We start from the raw sequence: 24,053 nt of genomic DNA, 5'->3' as shown, positions 1-24,053 counted from the left end.
GGCGGTCGCTCCTATCGCACAGCCCTATTTACGGCCTTGAGTCTATACAAAACCTGACAACATTATAAAATGAATGAACACCTAAACCAGCGATAAGTATGGTTTCTTAGTTCATTGCTAACATTTATGAACAGAATATCACCAATTTAGCTGAGCGATAGTCTGGTGACATTGGCCTTGAGCGGTATCTTACCACTTCCGGGTTATTCCCTGCAGTTATGTGCTGTAGGAGTCTCTTCCCGGCTGGCATATGTGCAGTAGAAGCAGAAGCCTAGATTAAGAATAAATATTTTAAAACATTAAATATATTAAAAATACCTTATTTAAAGAATAAAGATTTTTTTTAAAATACCTTTGTTCTGTTATCTGCATCCTGAACAGGTATCGCGATGATTCAAGAACCGCTGCGATACTTTTTAAATACACTTCCCTAGTGGAAGGCTATAATCGCAAAAACCATAACCCTTTATTGGGTGATACAATTATTTGCCAGCAATAGAGCTCTTGGCACTTTGATAAATAGGTCCCTTAATTTTTTTGGTCTTTTCTTGGCGAACCTAACGCCTCTTAGTTAGGGAGACGGTACCTGGTATTATTATTTCATCATTATTTTTGTGTATTGTTCTTATATCATTTTGTTTCTTCATCCCACCCCAAAACCCCTACTTTTCCTTTCATTAGGGTATTCAGGTCAGTTTAAATATTCCAAAAGCTGGAATACACCACAAAGTTCTATGTGCACACATGACATTCCAAGCAGTTATAACCAACATTCCATACAGTTATGAACTACATCTCCCATCATGCTTAGCCACATGACACCTGTCGTTCAGCAGCTGCTGGAGAACCTGACATGTTTTTTTTTTTCCTCAGGACATAATTCCATCCTGCACTCAGACAGAAGCATACACTGCTTTTCTCCAGCCTCTGTACATTCTCAGAACACAAGCTGCCAGCCACAAGCTGTTGTAGGGATGTTGCTGTTCATTTGTCAACTGGAATGTGAGGCAGTCATATTTTTATCATGCAAGCATGGCAATGGCAATTATTTTCCCCACATTGGGCATGTAGCATGGGAGTATATTAACAAGCTGTGAATACACACACTGAAGGCGCATCGCTATCTCTGAGCTGCAGACATAAAGGGATTCACTGGTAGCTACGAAATTGATTTATCTTACCCATAAATATTAATTTCCTGCTACGTATGATGTTGCTGGATAGAATATATATATATATATATATATATATATATATATATATATATATATATATATATATATATATATATATATATACACACACACACACACATACATACACACAATTACATACATACATACACACATACAAATGCAAACACACACACACACACACAGAGCCTGATTTTCCAATAGGCCGAAGCCTATTGGATAATCAGGGCAGCCTTAGGGCACAAGGCCTTTTTAGGGGGGTGGTGGCGTTTTGTAGCAAAAGTTTTGGGAACGCACAATTGTGACAGGAGAGGTATAAACTAAAATTAATTTTAAAATATAAAGAGGTAGTTGTTCTCCAAAGTAGAAAGAAAAAAAAAAAAAAATGAAAAATGTAGTAAGGTTTTAATTTTGACGTATTCCCATGGTAAAGGCTGAAGGCAATGGCTCATCCTTGGGTGGGCGCTTGAGTATCAGCGATTAGATCAAACAAGGATGGCGACTAGCGCAGGTATTGCAGCCCCTCCCCCATCACCCTCAGTAGCGCTCGTTCATGCCTACGTTCTGCTATTCAGCTCTAATTTTAATGGAAACCAAATGAGTGACAAAGACTGCCCTGACCCTTTTAAAAAGCCAAGTGGAGCTGACAACATAAATACTAGTTGGGGGTGAAGACAACTGGATTTTAAATTAAAGGATGATGAGTCCATTTATGCCTAGCCCGCCGTGGAAGGGGAGGACGCGCTACGAACGTATTAGCCGAGGGTGCCCTGAACCTCAATCAGCCCCTGCACACGCACACTCACACACACACACAGAAGCTGTGTGACGCATCAGGTGCAAAACTGAAATAATTAGAACCATGTGTTTTTATATCTGTAATGTGAGATGCGCTTGTGACACTATGGAGACCCCCTCCCAAGAATTGCTTATTGTTTTGGTCATGAAAACAATTTAATTTCAAACAAAGCGAGAATACGAGAGGAGGTTCAGGCAGCTGTATCTCACGACAGACTGACATCCACTCCTGCAAACAGACTGTCATTGCAATATCAACCCCAGCCATTGGCTTACAGAGGGCCTCGTTTTCTTGGCCAGACATGTTTGACAGAATGCTTTATTTAGTGACTCTCCTCCCTCTCACTAACCCATTGTTTGACAATTCAGTTTCTAATTAGTGAATTTCCTCTGTACCTGCTTCTTCTGATCATCTTTAACCCTTCAGCTGCCGGAGAATCATTAGCAGAATTTACTATGTCTAAGGCCAGATGGTGTTAAAGATATTCCACGCCTGTGCCATGTGTGTTCTCGCAGCACATATGCTGTCATGGGATATCATGCCCCTACGACATATGTTTATATTGATGTGCATACGCGACAGCTTGGACGGGATCTGTGCATCGAGAACGTGACGTCTGCAGAGGGTTCAGGAGTTCGATGCATTTTCTAACGTCAGCTGGCGGCTTCAGGGCGTTCCCAGACCATTGTGGGCGCACAGATGTGCCTTGTATTGTATCTACATGAAAAAGGGATTTTACTTTTCAGGGCAAGATATGTTAATGACAATGGGGTGGTGAGGGTCAATGTTTGGGTAAGCTCCCTGGTTAGATGGTTGTCGCTAAGTTTCTTTACCCTCACAAGAGAGCATTGTGTTTACAGGGCCTCCAGTGGTGATGATTCTCGGGAATTGTCCTGCACGGTCAACGGGACATGTTTTTAGCCAACCATCTGCATAGACACAGCTGAGGGTATTTAAATATAAACAAATACCATGTAACAAAAGCATTCAAATGTACAATGGTGACAGGTAATAAAGACATAAAGGGTTTGATACATATGTGACATATGACATACACGTGTGATACATATGACATACATATGTGTGATACATGTGTGTGACATATGACATACACGTGTGATACATATGACATACATATGTGTGATACATGTGTGTGACATATGACATACATATGTGTGATACATATGACATACATGTGTGATACATATGACATACATATGTGTGTGACATATGACATACATATGTGTGATACATGTGTAACATATGACATACATATGTGCGATACATGTGTGTGACATATGACATACATATGTGTGATACATATGACATACATGTGTGATACATATGACATACATATGTGTGTGACATATGACATACATATGTGTGAGACATATGACATACATATGTGTGATACATGTGTAACATATGACATACATATGTGCGATACATATGTTCGACAGTTACATTATCAACATTTATATGGTCAGCAGGGTTGTAAAGTCGACAATAATAACATTAACAATAATTAAGTATTATTAGGTTGACAATTCAAATGTAGACAGTATTATTAGGTGGACAATAATATTCCTAACCCTATAATACTATCTACATTTAAATTATTGCCTTCATGATTAATTTCAACCGTCAACCTAATAATACTGTCTATCATATGAATTGTCAACCTAATAATACTGTCTACCATATGTATTGTAGACCTAATCATGTCTACATTTCTTTTGTCAACCTAATACTGTCTACCATATGAATTGTCGACCTAATTATACTGTCTACATTTTAACTGTCGACCTAATAATACTGTCTACCACATGAACTGTGAAAACCATTACATTCTAAACGTAAAAACGTAGAGTTGTTTCTGTTGGATTTGCAATATAATGCCTGCAGTGCATATAAATAGATGTCTGAGGAGTTGCTTTTAAAAACATTATGGCTGATTCATTAAGGAACGTAAATGCTGATATGTGCCGCATTTTGCATAAAATTGCTCAGAAAAGGACTATACGCCAGTGAACACAAGAACATCCAAATCATCTTCGAACGCGACACTTCCGACAGCCTACGATTTCATGGGTGGAATGGGGGTAGAGTGGGGACACATAAATGTAGTCTATGTACAGTAAGGTTGTGCCAAGGTTGTGCGCACACACATCCGTTCAATTCAAGCTCTGGGCATCTCTCGGGTACATGATTTTCGCCCATATATTTTGCACCAGCAACAGGTCTGGTGTAAGTGCCGATGGATAGTGATGACAGTCGAGAATGTATGCTAGAACATGTGTTTGCATTCAAAAGCAACTGTAAAAATACATTTTCTGTACAGTAGAACAACAGAACTATGGTGTTGAAAATTGCCTCCTGAGAGGGCTTAATGCTGCTACTGAGCATCCCACCGAGCACTGTAGAAATTATTTCGATTTCGGCTAATACTACATTATTAGAGATCTTGGGGGGGATTCAATTGCCGGTGATCTGGCTCGCAGACAGTGCACCGCGCACGTTGCTGGCAATTACGGTAGAAATGTTTGCTCGTTTTCCCCTCTCATCTCTATGTGTGGTGATTTCTGTCAAATCTCCGCCACTAAGTGTCTCACGGACCAGGGCATCTTAACAACATTATGGCATAGTTGCCAACATTGGCAAATTGTGACCCGGGAGGTCTGGGAGGCAGGTGGGTGCGGGGCTTGAAGAATTGTGTTGTTAGCCCCGCCCCCAAAGCCGTCATCACTTTTTCCGGCCAATAAAATAGGGTGCGGGGCCACAATGACGCATACACGGCGCCACTAAGCCCTGCCCCCTCCGTTTAATTTGTAGCACCGGCCGGGAATTGGGAGAATTGCCTGCTCTCCCGGGAGTCCGACCCGGATATTGGGAGTCTCCCAGACATTCCGGGAGAGTTGGCAAGTATGCATTATGGGCCTCCAGGCAAAGCAGTGCACTGGCCCTACCAACATAACCAATAGTCCCCTTGTGAGGCCTCAACCGGAAACTTATCTCTAAACACTATAAACTTAATTATTGGCTAAATTCAGTTTGGTAGTGATGTCTAATTATTTATCGCCATTCTCTAACCCTGTGCAGAGCAGACCTGACTAAGCAATATTAAAAAATGGTGGCAAGAAAATCTCAATTCAGCAGGTAGGTGACGCTGTCAGAGTAGACAGCTTGTTATCAGGCCAGCGGCTTCTATACCTTACAGCTCTCCAGGCTGTAGGAATCCACAGCAAATAAACAGTGCTTTTAATAAAATGCTCTCTCCAGGGCGTACCTGGAACCCCGTCATTCTGATAGGCGACAGGTTCTCTTTAATTTAACACCCTGACCGCTATTTAGAAGATGATGGTCTGTGTGGGAATCATCACCAGAGCCAGCTCTGAAACTCACAAACTGGCGTTGTCACTTCCCATTTTAACACAAAGTTGATAAATTCATAACAGCAGCGATTATAGATAACATCTGTGGATAACCGGGAACAAGATATCTCACTGGAGCTGTTTAAAAGAATGTTATGCTGAAAATATATTTATACTAAAAATGAGGTTTTGCTATTTGTTGATAATAGGGAATTCTTAGAGACAAACTCAGCTAAACAGAACTAAAAAGGTTTAAAGAGGAATTGAAGGAGTTATAAAGAATATTAAAACCCAAAGCATACACCTAGAGAGCAAGCTCACATGACAAGGCCCTCTTTCCTAAATTTTCTTTATGCAACTATGTACTTATGTAATTATGCTATTTTTACTTTTGTTGTTCACAACCCCAATGTGCAGTGCTACAGACGATTTTTGGCACCTTATATATGTAATATCCCCACATTATATGTAAATTATATGTAAATGACCCCACACCCTGACAGAATTTTAAATGTTTGGTATTCTAGTCCAGGCCTGGCCAACCTGTGGCTCTCCAGGTGTTGTGAAACTACAAGTCCCAGCATGCATTGCCAGCAGATAGCCAGCCAATAGCTGGCAGGGCAGGATGGGACTTGTAGTTTCACAACACCTGGAGAGCCTGAGGTTGGCCAGGCTTGTTCTAGTTTCTTGTATACTTGTAAATATTCAAGTTTTCTGGATGTAGCCACGCCCCTTCTGAAAAGGGGGAGTGGTCATTTTATTGTGGTGGGCTACCCACAACATCACCCCCCCTCCACAGGAGACAACTCTCCATTGCTGCCGACAATCATTCACCCTCACACTGCACTGAACATACCTCCCACCATTTCCAGAGATTTCAGATAAAAGTCCTGGCTGCCAGGACAGCGGGACTCTATCCTCAAAACCTAGACTGTCCTGCCTAAATCGGGCAAGTGGGAGGTATGCATTTGATCTTCAGCTGAGTGTCAGTATTGCTCTCTGTTATCAGGCAGGGATTACTGACAGGAAGTATACTCTGTGAATATATATTCCCCATAATCACAACCTTGTCTGAAGTATTTTCCATTCTGATCAGCTCCTGAAACTATTGCATAAACAAATTAATCAAATTTAACCATATTTTCGAACAATGTTAGAGGCAGCTGCCAATTTAACCTCTGACGGGGAAACATCCATCCTGACCTCGTAAATGGCAACCAGATTAAGTTCCTAGATCAATCACCCCAATATAGCCACCTACAAGTTATTGGTACAGAAATTCTCTTGTCAAAAACATAAAATAAAAATACGCACTTCATTTACCTGTCATTATGGAGTATTCCACCGCCGGACCACACATACAGAGAATTCCTGTCTGTCCTGGTGATGAAACCATCTTTTCTCCAGTCACGATGCATGAACCTTGTCAGCTGCGCAGTCCTGTGTATCAAAAGTTAAACAGATCTTATGTTGACCTTGAATATTAATGTATGGCAACTCATACCTCAGCATTAATGACCTGATACAGAGTGAGTTTAGAGTACCTTGAACTGGGTCTATGTTTACCCATAAAGTTGGCGCATCAATGTGCGCCAATGTAGATCTGCATGATTCTGCCACTTACACCAGCCTGTAAGGGCGCCAGCGCAATTATGAATGTATGTGGACCAGGAGAAAGACGCATATATACGTCTGAGAAAGCCGTATTATTTGCGGGTGATCAGAATCTGGTACACGCGACAGGGAGTTGTTTCTGCTGTATTAGTTTTTTTTTATAGTTTTATTGATGCTTAATAAGAAATAAGGTTCATACGCTTAAATTATAAAACATGGGCACATCTGGGACGTGTTTGTGACACGTACCTGGCGTAAATGGGGCGCTTATACCACCGGTGACGACCTGTATGGATCTTAAGAAGCCTATTGCTCAGCATATGGGCAGAAATAGGCTATTTTTACATTTATTTATTTTTTATGCGTGACTCTGCCTCAGGCCCTAAAACTGCATTACAGGGGGCTACTGCACGCTGTCATTTCTTTCTGGAGCTCCATGGCTCTTCTCATAGATCCAGCCAAAACCCAGGGCTGTGTGAGGTTGCAGATTAGGTGTGTAAGCTGGTGGGGGCAAATGTGCAGCTTGTGATTGGTCCCCCCCTCTCCACAGCCATCTTTAAGTGTTACACTGAAATGTTCTGTCATAATGTAGTGTTAAAGGGCATTATCATCTGCATAATAATTTATCATTTAAGTTTAGCTAAAATATTTAAGGAGAATACTGTTATATATTTTGTATATGAGGAACAAACATCTATATTTGTATTGATTGCTGGTATAACTATCCCTACATGTCAGATCTGCTGCAAATATCACTGTAGCCTTTTACTCATCCACTATTCATGCCTTGCAAACTAATAGCTGTGTTACCATTAATTATGCATTATAGTTACCCATAGCACAGATAGTCAGAGACAAACTAAGAGCTCATGGGACAAGACCTATCACCAAGTGACATTACTGTTTCCACACTTACCAACATTAAAATGTCATGTAGAAATGATCCATGCCCAGATCTGCAAAGGCTACACCCCTAATCCTGTCATACCCCTGGTGCCCACAACTAACATTTGACTTTGCCAGGCTGCAATCCAATATGCTATTCCTGCATGAGACCTGCCCTCTCCTTCCAAAATAACCAGAATGCACTGTGTCCTCTATCAGGCTGTGCATGTTATACAGGCAAAGAGACCACGCCCACGATCTGCACAAACCACGCGCCAAATCCCCACGAGCCCCGACCCACACCCACACCTACCTACAGGTGAATCCCCGCCCATAAGCCCCGCCCATTTAGAATTTGGACCCTGGGAGCTGGTGTGGTGGTGGTAGTAGTAGTGGTATTGGCAGGGGCACATAGCAGCAGACTAACTAATTAATTAATTGCAGTGCAATTAATGTAAGTTGATTAAGCTTTTAACCCTTGTAGGTCCAGAACACACAGCTGGGAATGAACAGTGAGTGATACTTTGCATCTGTGCAATTATTTACATTTAAAAAGATAGGATATATATTTTTATGTGATAACATGGTTTTAACATTACACTATGTAGATTGCATATTGACCATCAACACTACCTGTTTTTTGTTTGACTCTTATTGTTATCAGTGATGACTTTGAATTGCTGTTTAGCTGGGCTCCCTTATTCTCCAACAGAAGTAATTTGTGGGTGCAGGTAAGGATTTTCCAGTGTTGTCAGTATACATGTAAGAGTTGAATTTTGTTGCCTTGGGCTTCCCCGCTTCAAACCGTTCAGTTGGAAAATCTAAGCAGTTCCCTAAGCCTGTCAGACACTACTAGGAGCTGTTATATAGCACCTTCATGTGCAGATAACTGATGATTTTTTAAATAAAATAGTGTGTCCTATAACACTATGGATATATTTACTGTGCGGTGGTTTAATTCCCGGCGCTTTGAAGGCATTTTCTTCAAACAGCAATTTTAATAAAGACAAAACCTGGTAGGCTTTGTCTTTAATAAAAGTGCCATTTTAAAAAAAATGCCTTCAAAGTGCCGTGAATTGGCGGTTCTACGGAACCGCCTCATAGTATATATACCCTATCGTCACATAGTATATATACCCTGTATCGGCACATAGTATATATACCCTGTATCGTCACATAGTATATATACCCTATCGTCACATAGTATATATACCCTATCGTCACATAGTATATACACCCTATCATCACATAGTATATATACACTCTATCATCACATAGTATATATACCCTATCGTCACATAGTATATATACCCTATCGTCACATAGTATATATACCCTATCGTCACATAGTATATATACCCTATCGTCACATAGTATATACACCCTATCATCACATAGTATATATACACTCTATCATCACATAGTATATATACCCTATCGTCACATAGTATATATACCCTATCGTCACATAGTATATATACCCTATCGTCACATAGTATATATACCCCTATGTGTTTCATAAAGTAATATATTTTAGGATAGAAGTCGGTCAGCTTTATATTAAGTAAAACAGTATATAGCTATATAATTACAACAATAAGAGCAACAAATAACAGATATGTCTGTCATATCATCACACTGCTGCCCCTTTAATCACACTACAGCTCCTTTCATCACACAGCTGCCTCTTTCGTTACACAGCTGCCCCTTTCATCACACTGCTGCCCCTTTCATCACACTGCTGCCCCTTTCATCACACTGCTGCCCCTTTCATCACACAGCTGCCCCCTTTATCACACAGCTGCCCCCCTTCATCACACAGCTGCCCCCTTTATCACACTACTGCCCCCTTTATCACACTGCTGCCCCTTCATCACACTGCTGCCCCTTTCATCACACTGCTGCCCCTTTCATCACACTGCTGCCCCTTTCATCACACTGCTGCCCCTTTCATCACACAGCTGCCCCTTTCATCACACAGCTGCCCCCTTCATCACACAGCTGCCCCCTTCATCACACTGCTGCCCCCTTCATCACACTGCTGCCCCCTTCATCACACTGCTGCCCCCTTCATCACACAGCTGCCCCCTTCATCACACTGCTGCCTCCTTCATCACACTGCTGCCCCCTTCATCACACAGTTGTCCCCTTCATCACACTGCTGCCCCCTTCATCACACAGCTGCCCCCTTCATCACACTGCTGCCTCCTTCATCACACTGCTGCCTCCTTCATCACACTGCTGCCCCCTTCATCACACAGCTGTCCCTTCATCAAACTGCTGCCCCTTTCATCACACTGCTGCCCCCTTCATCACACAGCTGCCCCCTTCATCACACTGCTGCCCCCTTCATCACACAGCTGCCCCCTTTCATCACACAATTCTTTACCATCTTTTCTTTTGTCTCCTTTTTCTCTGTCTTGTTTCTGTCAGTTACTCCTCTCAGCGCAGTTCTTCACTGACAGCGTCAGGATGTGATGTTGACCAGGGCCATCTTAACAACATTACGGGCCCCTGGGCAAAGCAGTGCACTGGGGCCCATATATATATATATATATATATATATATCACTTTTTTTTTCAAGTCCCCCTTAACTTACCTTTCAATCGCCTTGTTCTCCGATCTGTTCTGCGCTCCTCCGCGCAGTGCTCGCAGTGAATGTCGGGCGCGATGACATCATCACGCCCGACATTCACTACGAGCTTCATGCCAATTTAAGCTTTCTGATTACTGTGGCAATTAATTAAAGTGATCAGTATTATGTAAATATAATAGTTTTATCACATGCATTCCTCCCAATCATGAATAAAGTCAGAGTATTATGTAATTAAAAAATAGGCTGTTTTAAAAAACTGTTACTAGATGCACACATAGGCATATTTCAGGTGGTTTATTTAGTTTAAAGGTGAAAAAGGGAAAAATTGGCTGTCTGAACTTCATTTGATATCGAGCTGCATTTGACACCACAAATTTCCTGCACTAGTTTGCCAGAAGCCTCACATCACTACTCTATGGCCCCATCTCATTCCAATGTCTAACTCTCATCTGTCTTCCATGCCTCTTCATACATCCTGACACTGCCCCTGTCACATGCAGTCCTGTCCTCACTTACACACTCATACAGAGATTACCACACTTATCTTCTGAGTCCTGAAATTTTTTCTGTGTCATTTATATGCCTCGAATGCCAGGATAGCGATTCAATTCTGGGACACGTGATGATCATTGTGCGTGGAAATAGGACTCTGTTACAAACATTTTTGTTTGCACCGAATTGAATCTCCCCCAGATTTTTGGGCAGGACACATAGATCCAGACCTACTGGATCTTCTACTTTTTTTATTTCTTTTTAAGCCCCAATGTGGTGCATCCATGGTAACTTAACTCCTTAAAGACCATGGGGTATATTTACTAATCTGTTGGTTTGAAAAAGTGGAGATGTTGCCTATAGCAACCAATCAGATCCTGTATTAAATGATGTATTAAATATCATTTATTTAATACATTGTACAAAATGACAGCTAGAATGTGATTGGTTGCTATAGGCAACATCTCCACTTTTTCAAACCTGCAGTTTAGTAAATTAACCCCCAAAATGTGGTTTATATCTTTATGGACCATAATCATGGATTTGCTCTGTGCCATTTTTTGCCGTGAATTGCTTTTTGATTTCTCATTCTACTCTATTTGACATGCGGGTTTTTGTTTTTTGTTTTTTGGGGGACAATAACATATTTAAATAGGCAGATTTTGTTTTTTATATCCTTATCCTGGTAAAATCAAATACAAATTGCAAAAGATATGTTTGTCAATAATGTATCCCACTTTTACAGAAAACAAATCTCACAAAAATACCTTTAAATATTTTCATCTACTTTTCCAGAGTACAGAGATACTAACTGTGTATATAATCTTTTAATCCAGTTTATTTAATAAATGAAGTTATATTGACATAAACAGAGAGATCATTTTATTTTGTTTTGTTTTTATTTTGTTGTTCACTTTTTCTCTTTAACCAGGTGCGACCTTTAGGTGTCAACAGAGAGTCCCCTGTTTTATCACTAATGCTGTACAACAGCAGTTACTTTTAGGCCCATGTTAGCATAGATATAAGAGTAATGCCTTGTATTGAATAGCTGCTTCAGCTAGCCCAAGCAAGTACCTGGAGGTAATCTCTGCTGACGTCACATCAAATAGATGTGCAGTTGTTAGACTTCATGCATTTGGCAGTGGGTAAGGAGGGACAAGAAAATGATGTTGTGTGGCTGGGGACTTCTTAGATTAGCCACCAGGACTGGAGTCTGTTTTTAAAATAGCCTCCAGGACTGAAGTCTGCATCCTACATCACTCACCAGGACAGGAGCCTGATTTTTACACTAGCCACCAGGAATGGAGTCTGCATCCTACATCACTCACCAGAACAGGCGTCTGATTTTTACACTAGCCACCAGGAATGGAGTCTGCATCCTACATCACTCACCAGGACAGGAGCCTGATTTTTACACTAGCCACCAGGAATGGAGTCTGCATCCTACATCACTCACCAGGACAGGAGCCTGATTTTTACAATAGCCACCAGGAATAGAGTCTGCATCCTACATCACTCACCAGGACAGGCGTCTGATTTTTACACTAGCCACCAGGAATGGAGTCTGCATCCTACATCACTCGCTAGGACTGGAGTCTGTTTTTTACACTAGCCACCAGGAATGGAGTCTGCATCCAACATCACTCACCAGGACAGGAGTCTGTTTTTTACACTAGCCACCAGGAATGGTGTCTGCATCCAACATCACTCACCAGGACAGGAGTCTGTTTTTTACACTAGCCACCCGGAATGGAGTCTGCATCCTACATTACTCGCCAGGACTGGTGTTAGTTTTTTACAATAGCCACCAGGACAGAAGTCTGATTTTTACACTAGCCACCCGGAATGGAGTCTGCATCCTACATTACTCGCCAGGACTGGTGTTAGTTTTTTACAATAGCCACCAGGACAGGAGTCTGATTTTTACGCTAGCCACCAGGAATGGAGTCTGCATCCTACATCACTCGCCAGGACTGGAGTCTGTTTTTTACACTAGCCACCAGGAATGGAGTCTGCATCCAACATCACTCACCAGGACAGGAGTCTGTTTTTTACACTAGCCACCAGGAATGGTGTCTGCATCCAACATCACTCACCAGGACAGGAGTCTGTTTTTTACACTAGCCACCAGGACAGGAGTCTAGAATAGATGTGCAGTTGTTAGACTTCATGCATTTGGCAGTGGGTAAGGAGGGACAAGAAAATTATGTGGTGTGGTGTGGCTGGGGACTTCTTAGATTAGCCACCAGGACTGGAGTCTGTTTTTAAAATAGCCTCCAAGACTGAAGTCTGCATCCTACATCACTCACCAGGACAGGAGCCTGATTTTTACACTAGCCACCAGGAATGGAGTCTGCATCCTACATCACTCACCAGGACAGGAGCCTGATTTTTACAATAGCCACCAGGAATGGAGTCTGCATCCTACATCACTCACCAGGACAGGCGTCTGATTTTTACACTAGCCACCAGGAATGGAGTCTGCATCCTACATCACTCGCCAGGACTGGTGTTAGTTTTTTACACTAGCCACCCGGAATGGAGTCTGCATCCTACATTACTCGCCAGGACTGGTGTTAGTTTTTTACAATAGCCACCAGGACAGAAGTCTGATTTTTACACTAGCCACCCGGAATGGAGTCTGCATCCTACATTACTCGCCAGGACTGGTGTTAGTTTTTTACAATAGCCACCAGGACAGGAGTCTGATTTTTACGCTAGCCACCAGGAATGGAGTCTGCATCCTACATCACTCACCAGGACAGGAGTCTGTTTTTTATACTAGCCACCAGGACAGGAGTCTGCTTTTTACATTAGCTTTTGTAATTTAACATCTATTTCTCATGTGACAACAAAAATCCACAATGACTTACGTACTTGTAGAGTACAATTGTTACACAGAGGCATACTAATAATGTTTCCAAAGAAAATAATTGTGGCACATAAACCCTGCCCCCTGTCTGTTCATCCATGCCCCAACAACCCCATCCTAGTAGGGCATTACCCTTGGCTGTGGGACAATTGTCACTGTCCTGTTATAAACTGGATTATTGGTAGTTATTTGTATGGTTTGTGGTGGGTCTGGGAAGTGGAAAGGGGATCAGCGAAAGTGTCTTAGTGGGACAGAGTTCCTGGTGTAAATGATTCTGAACACTCTAGAGAACTTGTGTGACTGGTTCATGTCTCTTTGTCAGTTTAGAATCTACAAACCCAGAAATAGGCTGCACGGGAGCCCTGATGTACAACGATATATAGCCGAGCATGCAGAATGCAGCCACCTGGGTGTTATGTCTGTAGGGGGGTTATGTTCACACTTGGGACAAAGGCATCGTTGTATTCTTACTAACACGGTTGATAACCATCAATAAAAAGTTAGTAATAATTCTGAGCATTGGCCAGAAAGAAATAGAGAAACGACATCTTCCTCACACAAGTTACACGTCACCAACTGTTTCTGCACTAATAGATTTTTGTGCCCCTTATTCTCTGGCTTTCATTACCTTTTGCCATCAAGGCGCTATAGCACTGTTGGCTAACCTGTGACACTCCAGGTGTTGTGAAACTACAAGTCCCAGCATACCTTTCCAGCAATAAGCTGCTATATATTGGCAAAGCATGCTGGGACTTGTAGTTTCACAAACACCTGGAGTGTCACAGGTTAGCCAACACTGCACTATAGTTTTCTATTTTTTTTAAAAAAATTCACAATAAGATTAGTAAGATTGGATAAGTAATGTTGCCAAAAATGTTTATTAAGTAGTCAGTTAATAACTATTTATTTTCGGCTTACAAACCCTGCTTACTACTCTTAGGGGGAGATTAATTTCCCTGCGTTGTTCTCGCGGGGTGGGTGTCATTACCGTAATATTTAATACTCAGGGAGCTGTGAGCAGAAATCAGCATTGATTGTATTAACAGTAATAATGAGCATCAATTACCGCAGTAACGGTAATGACGTGCACCCGCAATGTTCTGAAGAACAACTCAGGTAATTGAATCTCCCCAATATTAGCGTCCGACAGCTTTGGATTACATCAGCAACACTTCGCTACAGTCCAGGAGGCTAAAAGGGATGTAGCCTAAATGATGGCTCGCCATAGGCAGATGGTGAGTGGTTTGGTCAGATTGAAGATGTAACCAATTGGTTCCAGTCTTTCAGTCGGAAATGCTGCTTACGTCTCAGTGGTGCCTTATCGTCTAGGTCAGTAATGGATTTTTACTTTAAATGCATAAATCAAGATACTTTTAATGTGTACTGGACATAAAATGCGTTTATGTAGTCAATGTGTATATATAGTATATGTATTATGTATATACACTGTGCTAGCTAGCTAGTGGCAGGCATAAGTGTAGTTTATAATACAAAGACTATGTGACAGTTATCACTGCCAGTCGGCACTTACACCTGGCTTAGAGTTGGTGCTAGTGATACGGCTGAAACCAGGACTTGAATCAGCAGCATCTACGCCGGGGCGCCCCTCACTCTATATTGCCAATGTTCATTCGGCCCGTCCCTCTTGCGTTACGCACTTCAAGCCATTGGCAGTCTTAAGAGTCATCTGCGTTTAGACATTAATTGTTTGCAGTTGTGTTCATTGGCGTAAGGTACGTTGTGCAGAGCTATTACATGCAAGATAGGGCACGCAATCAGACTTGGGTCCAAACATGAATCAGGCCCGTTAACTTTAATCTCAATAATCAGTGAAAGCAATACATATAATCAAAGAAAGAGACCAATCCATACTAACATATCAGCAGGTATTGTAATGTAAAATAAGTGTTACAAGGTACAGCAAACAGATCTGACAATTCAATGTGATGTCTGGGTGACCGTATTTTCCATCAGCGTTTGAAAGTTAAGTGTAAAGTTGTAACAGGCACAATGCCAGTCTTCAGGGAGGTTTTCAATCTGCAAATAATTTGCACTTTAGTTTTAATGTGCCCCATCATCATCATCACCATTTATTTGTATAGCGCCACTGATTCCGCAGCGCTGTACAGAGAACTCACTCACATCAGTCCCTGCCCCATTGGGGCTTACAGTCTAAATTCCCTAATATAGACACATACACAGACAGAGAGAGACTAGGGTAAATTTTGATAGCAGCCAATTAACCTACCAGTAGGTTTTTGGATTGTGTGAGGAAACCGGAGCACCCGGAGGAAACCCACGCAAACACAGGGAGAACATACAAACTCCACACAGATAAGGTCATGGTCGGGAATTGAACTCATGACCCCAGTGCTGTGAGGCAGAAGTGCTAACCACTTAGCCACTGTGCTTGCAAAGTTAGATATGATAGAGAATGTCTGCACACATGTCTGAGTGGAACCAAGAAGAAACAATAAGGACAAGGATGCATAAGCAATCCTTCTTAAGGATTCCTGATATTGAATCCCACTTGAGGTTCTACATGACCGGGTCTTGTCCAATTTGACACCTACACGTGTGCGGCAAGCTTCACCTCTGGTCATCAGATAAGATGTAGCCTATCCACTAGTTGTTCTTGTGTTTGACCCAAGTTCTTGGTAAAAAAAAAAAAAATCTTGTAGTGCAGCAAAACTCATTACTGAAAATGTTTTTTTTCTTTAGAGATAAATCTGGCAATTCACTTATGTTATAGAGCCAGCAGACAGTGATAAACGACTGCACTCCAGCATGGCCTGTTAATTAAACCCGGAAAATAGGACCAGCGTCTCATCGTATGGAGGCGCGTATCTAACTCGTATGGGACATATAGATTAGCAGCAATTTCTCATTGATCTTGGTGCCATCGCCTGAAGCCAGGGACTTAGTGGGAAAAGTTTAAATGATTACAGATTATTGTAAGGCAATAGCTGGTATTGCTTTGCAGCGGTCTTATCACCATTACATGAGATAGTTGAGCAATAGTACATAAAAACCTATATATAATCAGGCCCGGCGCTCCCATTAGGCAAGGTTAGGCAGTTGCCTAGGGCGCCGGGCTCTGGAGGGCGCCACAGAATAAAAATGACTTTAAAACTGTGCGGCGACCGCTGACCATACCTTCCATGGCCGCCGCACAGCTTCCGATAAATCCACGGGGAGGGGGAAGCGGCTATGGATCACCACCGCCGCCTCTCTGTTCCGTCTCCTCCCCTCCACTCACTGACTGTTGGGCGTGACATCATCATCACGGCCCGACTGTGTCAGTGAGTGGAGGGGAGGAGACGGAGCAGAGAGGAGCAGCTTTATGGCGGCAAGTAAAGGTAAGGAAAGACGTGGGGATGTGAAAGTGTGCCTAGGGCGCCAAAGACCCTAGCACCGGCCCTGTATATAATGATAGTAATGTGCTTCAGGATTGCTTTCTAACAGACATATCTAATAAGACAACAGAAAAGTACCAACGTGCATCGTTTACCCTCCAGCACAATTCAGGTTTAGGTGCTGTATAGGTCTGTTAAATATCCTCAGTACTTATGCACTATGAATAATGCTTGCTTTAATTCATTGCTCATCTGAGTTGTCTATAATGTGAATCGTATCTCTATTTGTAAATAATAGCAATATTTGCAAAGTGTATTTTTAATATGAGTTGCACATACATCTGTTTGGGTATTGTTGCATAAAATATGGCATTCCGTACTGCGTATGCGTGACAAAAATGCGTATGCATACAACATGTTGTATGTTACCTTCACAACTCCCTGCGACTGGAGAGGCAAAACGGGGAGGGGGAAAATGTAGCGTGAGTACATAAAAGGGGGGTCTTCACGTAATTGTGACTGAGGTAGACATGGTCACATACTCGTATACACCTGAGCGGAGGCGTATCTCTTGCAGGGGCTACGAGCTGCAATGACTGTCTGCACCGTTAGCTAACCATACACAATGAATAACAGGGTCTTGTCAGTGACTCATGAATATGGTTGCTGTGAGCAAAGTCTAGATGCACCTAAATATGAGACCTCAAATATCATTCCAAATTTCTATTAATTCTTTGGTCTGACCATTGGACGGAGGGTGGAAGACCACAGAAAAATGAAAATGGATTCCCAGTGTCTTGCAGAATGCTCTCCAAAAACGTGACCTTAAACTGAACACCATGAAATGAGACAATTTCATGCAGAAGACCATGTACGATTTCCTTAATGAAGAGGTCTTTAAGAAGAGAAACCCTAGGAAGGCATGCTAAAGGAAACAAATGAGCTATGTCAGAAAAACAGTGAACTACAACCCAGAATATCCTCTTGAAACTGGTAAATCGGTGATAAAAGCCATCAACGTAGGAGTCCATGGTTAGTGCATGGTGGGAAGAGGAGACAAATGTTGTTGGAGACTGATAGAAGACCTTATTTTGTGCACACAACCAACAGGCAGATAAGAATTTGGTGACTTCCAGAAACATACCCACCAGTAATTATTATTTATCATTTACAAGGTCTTCTTCAATAGAAATCCCAGATAGGTCAATTATATTTGTGAGTCAATGCAAACAAATGAACGAGATAAGCCATACATTTTAAAATTTTTAGAAGCAGGGCAAAGGATCAAGAGGAACTCAAATGAGGAAGTGAAAAGTGTCCAACAAGCTTGATGGGGTTAAATACGTTGCACTGTCAGAAGAAGACGGTGTTGGGAAGAACTCTCTCCAGGCATGAGGTGAACCAGCAAGAAGCCCAATAAAGGTTAGACATAGACTGCACTGGGATAGGAATTATGAGTGCAGAAGCTGGTGTGACACTAGAACCTGAAATGCCGGGAGTGGGTGCCAGAGTCCCCTGAAGTGCATCCATATGGCCAAAATAAACCTTGCAGAAAATTAATAATCTGATCTTATTTATACTCCTGAGAAGTCCTGTAAGTTAGGGACTGTAATGTAAGTCAATGGGGTCCTTGGCCTGAGGAAACTGTAACGACAGGTCCAGGGGGTAAATGTATTAACCTCCGATTCTAGCAAATTGCCGATATTTGGTGGCTTTGCTGGCCAAATATAAAATGGCAATTTATTTAAAGGCAAGTTTTGCCTTTAAACACACTGCCGTTTTAAATTTTTCAGGCAAGGTCACTGAAAATCAGCAATTTGCTAGAATCGGAGGTTAATACATTTACCCCCAGTTGTGTTACCCACTAAGCAACTAGTGACTGGTGAGGGTAAAAACGGAGAATGGAGTAATGGGGCAATATGGGCAGGTATCAAAGTGCACAGGAGCGACCTGCCCAGTCTGCGGCGACGTTAAAGTGCTCACTATTTCCCATGCCAGTGCAGGGCACACGACTAGAACCTCTCGGAAGCAGGGGCAGGCTGGCCTGGGGGGCAGGTGGGAATCTGCCCCCCGGGTTGGTCCCATGTTGAGCTACCTTGGGCTGGGTCAGTGGGCCACCTGCATTTTTTTCCTTTAAAATAAGCTGTCGAGTCGAGTCTTGCCCACCGGGCTACAATTTGCCAGCCCTCCCCTGCTCGGAAGCCAGGCAAGTTTGAGCAACGGTTCTAAAAAGCATGGACAGGGGACACTAAGATACCGTTACTTGTATCTGAGCAAAAGGCATCATTCCTATAAACAGACTACACAGTTATTGCAAAGGTTCTTGCAAAGGTTTCCAGTTCCATATACAGTAAAACGTCCCTTATGATATATCAGCCATATGTGTCTGCTATAACTCAAAAAAACACGTGCGCAGTAAATTCCAGTGTTCAGTTAGGGGAATTGTCCATTAACCAGACGTAGTTAAATAGAGGCACCATCCTATGTTAACAATCACATTTAGGTTCTCTCGACAAATGTTCCGCTTTTTAATGTTACCGTCGTGACTGTTACAAAACTCAGTGTTATAGTAACAGCATGTCTGGGTTCATGGCTGATCGATAAATAGACCCCTGTGAGAGCTAGGGGTATATTTACTAAACTGCGGGTTTGAAAACGAGGAGATGTTGCCTATAGCAACCAATCAGATTCTATATGTCAATTTGTAGAATGTACTAAATTAATGGTAACTAGAATCTGATTGGTTGCTATAGGGAACATCTCCACTTTTTCAAACCTGCAGTATAGTAAATATACCTCCTGGTCTCAATAGCTAAATTCTCTTTAAAAGAAAGTATAAAATAAAACTCCATTATAAAGGTGGCAGGAGTTTTCTCTCACACTATTGTTAGGCTAAAAAAAGCACTTCTGCATAGTGTAAAAATCATATAGTATTTTATTTAACATATAAAATACCACCCCATTTAGTTACACAGCATGCGACTGATGCTAGATGGGACCACTGGTAGCTGGAAGCGACTTGTGTCTTTTAATCACATGGTCAGGGGGCTGACGTCCCAAAGCAAGAGGTGTCATTACTTATTTCAAGTCTCTTACCGTGGGGGGACTGAACTTATTTTTGTACTTTTACAGGGGGTGTGCGTGGTGATAGGTTCAGTACAGGAGTCCCTCTCAGCAGCAATAGATGACGCATAATAGCAGTCACCTGTAGCAACCAATCAGAAATCAGCAATATCATACTTTATACAACTCGTCATAATTGAGACCAATGAAAGTCCCTGATTAGTGCACTGTGCAAGTTATTGGCTCTGTGAGTAAGTCACCCCCGCTAAAAACCAATCACGTTCTAGGGGGAGAGAAATGATTTTATAAGTGATTTTTAGAATTTCTTTCAAGTGAATGGGGTGGTGGCGTACCTGTAGCTTCAAATGTACTTAAAAAAGTCTAGGCCTAAATATCAATAGAGTTTTTTTCGTGAATGGAAAAAAAATGTTAGGTAAAAAAAAAAACATTATTACTTACATTATACTTTTCTTTTGTTGTTTATACTTATTTTATGCTGTTGAGTCTAAATAATGGTGATATTATTCCCAAACTACTGGCACCCTTTAATGCTAACCCTGTGGTGCGATATACATACCGTCAAAATATATATTAATATATTCTATACATTTGTATTATCAGCACATGGTTTATCTGTATGTTATCCATATGACGTTGCTCTGTTTTCCTACATTTCTTATTTCCACTGATGTTTGACAGATATCCCCCCAAGGGGACGTGGATGTTTATATGAAACGTTTCCTGTTGACATGAAATTACTTTATTATGTATCTTGTGCATTATGGGGGGGTCTGTGTAATTATTTTAAGTTTATTGGATGAGCTGTAATTCAAAGAAAAATCGTCTGTAGGAAAGATAGAAGCCGATCCACCCTTTATCTCTGCCAGAATTGATAACCGTGTGGTAGAGGCAGACAGCAGCCTGTGGGCTAGATTTACTAAACTGCGGGTTTGTAAAAGTGGAGATGTTGTCTATGGCAACCAATCAGATTCTAGCTTTCATTTATTTAGTGCATTCTACTAAATGAGAGCTAGAATCTGATTGGTTGCTATAGACAACATCTCCGCTTTTTCAAACCCGCAGTTTAGTAAATATACCCCTGTATGTTGTTGCAGGTCTTGGATTATTTATACATTTTCCTTGCTTCTCAAGCTGTTCAGAGGTACATTCAGATAATTAACATACATTCTTGTTGTTATATCAAAATTCTTAAGTTAGTCCTTAAGGCTACTATGCCGGTGGAAATGTGGACGTCCTGTACCGCAATAAATGTATATTTGGACAAAACAGAGGCGATTGAGCTTATTTCTGTGGCAGTCCTTCTTCATAATGCTTGGCAATGAAAGGGTGACACTCCGCCGTGAACTCATTCTGTGTCCTTTTCCCCCTACGCAGGTTTCCAGTTACACTGAGTTACGGCCATGCCTCTTGGGAAAAATGGAAAGAAGAAAATTGAGGACATTAATATGGTCTACGACATCAAGGAGAAGCTGGGAGCGTAAGTGTTTGGGGGGGAGGGAAGGAGTGTTCTTCCAGAACGGTGGTGGCTTTCAGATCTGTCCTTAGGCCTTAGTCGCAGAGCGTTTTATGGGTCATCTCTCAGTAGCGCAGGTGGATATATCGGAGGGTTGGGAAACTAATTATTTCAGGACCCTCACACACACACACACACAGTACCGGCATTATCCAAGTCACTGAGGAGTGTGTAGAAATGTTATTGCTCATATACCGATTGGTATATAATAAAATGATTTTAGCATATGTCACCTATATAATATATCACACCCATAGGCTTATAAACAAGGGCTTTGATTGCTTGCTGCCTCTCTTTCGTGCTTTTCCCAATTCAGCTTACTGTGCTACCTCCACGTGTGACCAATGCAGACAGTGTGAGGCTCATATAAGGCCCCATTCATGTTCGGATGCAACTTGCGTTTAAAAAAAAGAGCGCAGGACTTTGATTCAAATACAAGCGGATCTCAAGATGCGTTTCAATTTCAATCTGGGTGTAAGTGCACCCTGCCTACTTGTCGGATGTTAGCAGACAGAACAGAGTGCAGGTTACACGCATGCAATGAAAAGTCCCGTCAGAACGCATATCCTAGAAGATAAATTAACAAGTCATAATACTAGAATCATTAATAAAAATGTGTTTTAATTTTTTTGTATTAAATTCATAAAAAGGTTCTATTCTGACCATGTGCAGAGCTTTTTTATGCAAGATCCAAACATAAATCTGGTCCTCAGAGTTAAGGGTGCAAATGCATTTATTTAATTTTTTTATTTTTTTTTGCATGCTGGGAAATTCTGCCTGTAGCACAGAAATACTGAACAGCTTTATTTTCCACTGCAATTTAGCTTTCAGCTAGGACACCCCTCCCAATTCTAAAACTGTTCACACATTTTAAATTTGCCCCCTCTGCAGTGTAACATGGTTTTACCAAGGTGTTGATTTCCTTTCTTTTTTTTTTTTTTGTTTTACTTGTAACTGTGACATGTTTAACCAAATGAGGCAAATTGGCTTCACCTAAAACGGAGTCAGGCCTTGCCGGTTCAGCCCACCTCATTTTGAGAACCATTGTTCTATGAGGGACACACAAATGTGGTATAGCATGAATACATTTTGGAATCTTTTGGATCATAAAACTGTGAAATAATTACGGCTCTATACAACGCATTAATTAAGTATAGTCATTTTTCTATGTAATCTTCCTATTTGATAGACGATCAAAATAGCTTGAACCTAAGAAATAACAACAAGAACTGGCTAAAATGATGGTGTAATGATGACTTTGTGGAAAAATGCGTAAATAAGTGTAATTTATGTACTTGATATTTCTAGGTGCGGGTCCTAGTTTTTTAATGCTGACCAACTGCATAGTAACGCTGCTCTTGAATACATACAAGGTCATGTAATAACATACTTGCCCACTTTTTGGACCTCCAGATACATGGTGGACATGACCACACAATTTGGCATTATCATGTGGCTCCGCCCCTCCTGCTATGCTATAATGTAATGGCGCAGGACTGCTAGGGCCATGATGGAGCTATTTGTATCAAATTGCTTCATCAAGGCCCTTTGTGCTTGAGAAGAAAGAGAAGCAGGGTCCAGGAGGATGGCCTACTCTGCCGGGAGTTCTGTAGTCTCCCAGACATCCCAGGAGACTAGTCAATATGTGTAATTAGCAGTGATGGTGGTGGAAATATAATGCTCTACCATCTCCTAGATGCCGCCACACACATAGTGGAGGTCAGGTATGGCCGGGATGTGTGTGTGTTAGGAAATTTAGACTGTAAGCTCTATTGGGGCAGGGACTGAAGTTAATGAGTTCTCTGTACAGCGCTGCGGAATTAGTGGCGCTATATAAATAAATGGTGATGATGATGATGTAGAACCGAGTGCAAAATCTGTATCCTTTTCTGTGACATCATACTCCTGTCTTCATGCGGTCGCACCAGGTTTTGCAAACCCAGATAGTTATTTTTTAATACCGGCCTCCACTGTATGATGAGTGCATAGCTCTTCTGTATGTATAATGACATAAGAGTTAATGTGTCTCAGGCACAGAGCACAGGCAGATTTCTTCCTCAGTTCCATGACACTAAAATGAGGCATCAGGTGTGGTTATGAAGTAAGCGTAATGGTATCCTCTAATTTACATAATAATGTTTGTTTTAATACCAAGGGGTGGTATTAATCACTCATTTCGGTGGGGTGTCATTTGCCTAATACCACAAGATATACCAAGTGCTGAGGCTGGCAACATTACATAAACAAATACAATTATGTATTTCATATTACAGACACC

The 24,053-nt window shown here is 41.6% G+C and overlaps 1 protein-coding gene and 1 long non-coding RNA gene across 4 annotated transcripts in view; one reads left to right on the top strand and one right to left on the bottom strand.

Moving 5' to 3' along the window:
- LOC142100986 (uncharacterized) overlaps nt 1-8,060 on the bottom strand; it is a 30,022-nt gene extending 21,962 nt beyond the window's left edge. The window contains exons 1-3 of one of the 2 annotated variants that reach the window (XR_012678948.1): nt 7,894-8,060; nt 6,687-6,803; nt 2,144-2,709 (exon numbers count right to left, since the gene is read on the bottom strand). This is a non-coding gene — a long non-coding RNA (uncharacterized LOC142100986). Of the gene's footprint in view, nt 1-2,143; nt 2,710-6,686; nt 6,804-7,893 lie in introns of those variants that run through there. The other variant, XR_012678947.1, reaches the window with a different exon arrangement.
- PNCK (pregnancy up-regulated nonubiquitous CaM kinase) overlaps nt 1-24,053 on the top strand; it is a 104,569-nt gene that overhangs the window by 2,996 nt on the left and 77,520 nt on the right. The window contains exons 1-2 of one of the 2 annotated variants that reach the window (XM_075184970.1): nt 8,271-8,374; nt 21,637-21,739. In XM_075184970.1, coding sequence (XP_075041071.1) covers nt 21,663-21,739 — 77 coding nt within the window. In that variant the 5' untranslated portion in view covers nt 8,271-8,374; nt 21,637-21,662. Of the gene's footprint in view, nt 1-8,270; nt 8,375-21,636; nt 21,740-24,053 lie in introns of those variants that run through there. The other variant, XM_075184969.1, reaches the window with a different exon arrangement.

The sequence above is a fragment of the Mixophyes fleayi genome, chromosome 9 (assembly GCF_038048845.1).
Source record: "Mixophyes fleayi isolate aMixFle1 chromosome 9, aMixFle1.hap1, whole genome shotgun sequence".
NCBI classification, from domain to species: domain Eukaryota; kingdom Metazoa; phylum Chordata; class Amphibia; order Anura; family Limnodynastidae; genus Mixophyes; species Mixophyes fleayi.
The sequence above is the reverse complement of the archived record's forward strand: the minus strand, read 5'-3'. Positions and strand labels throughout refer to the sequence as shown.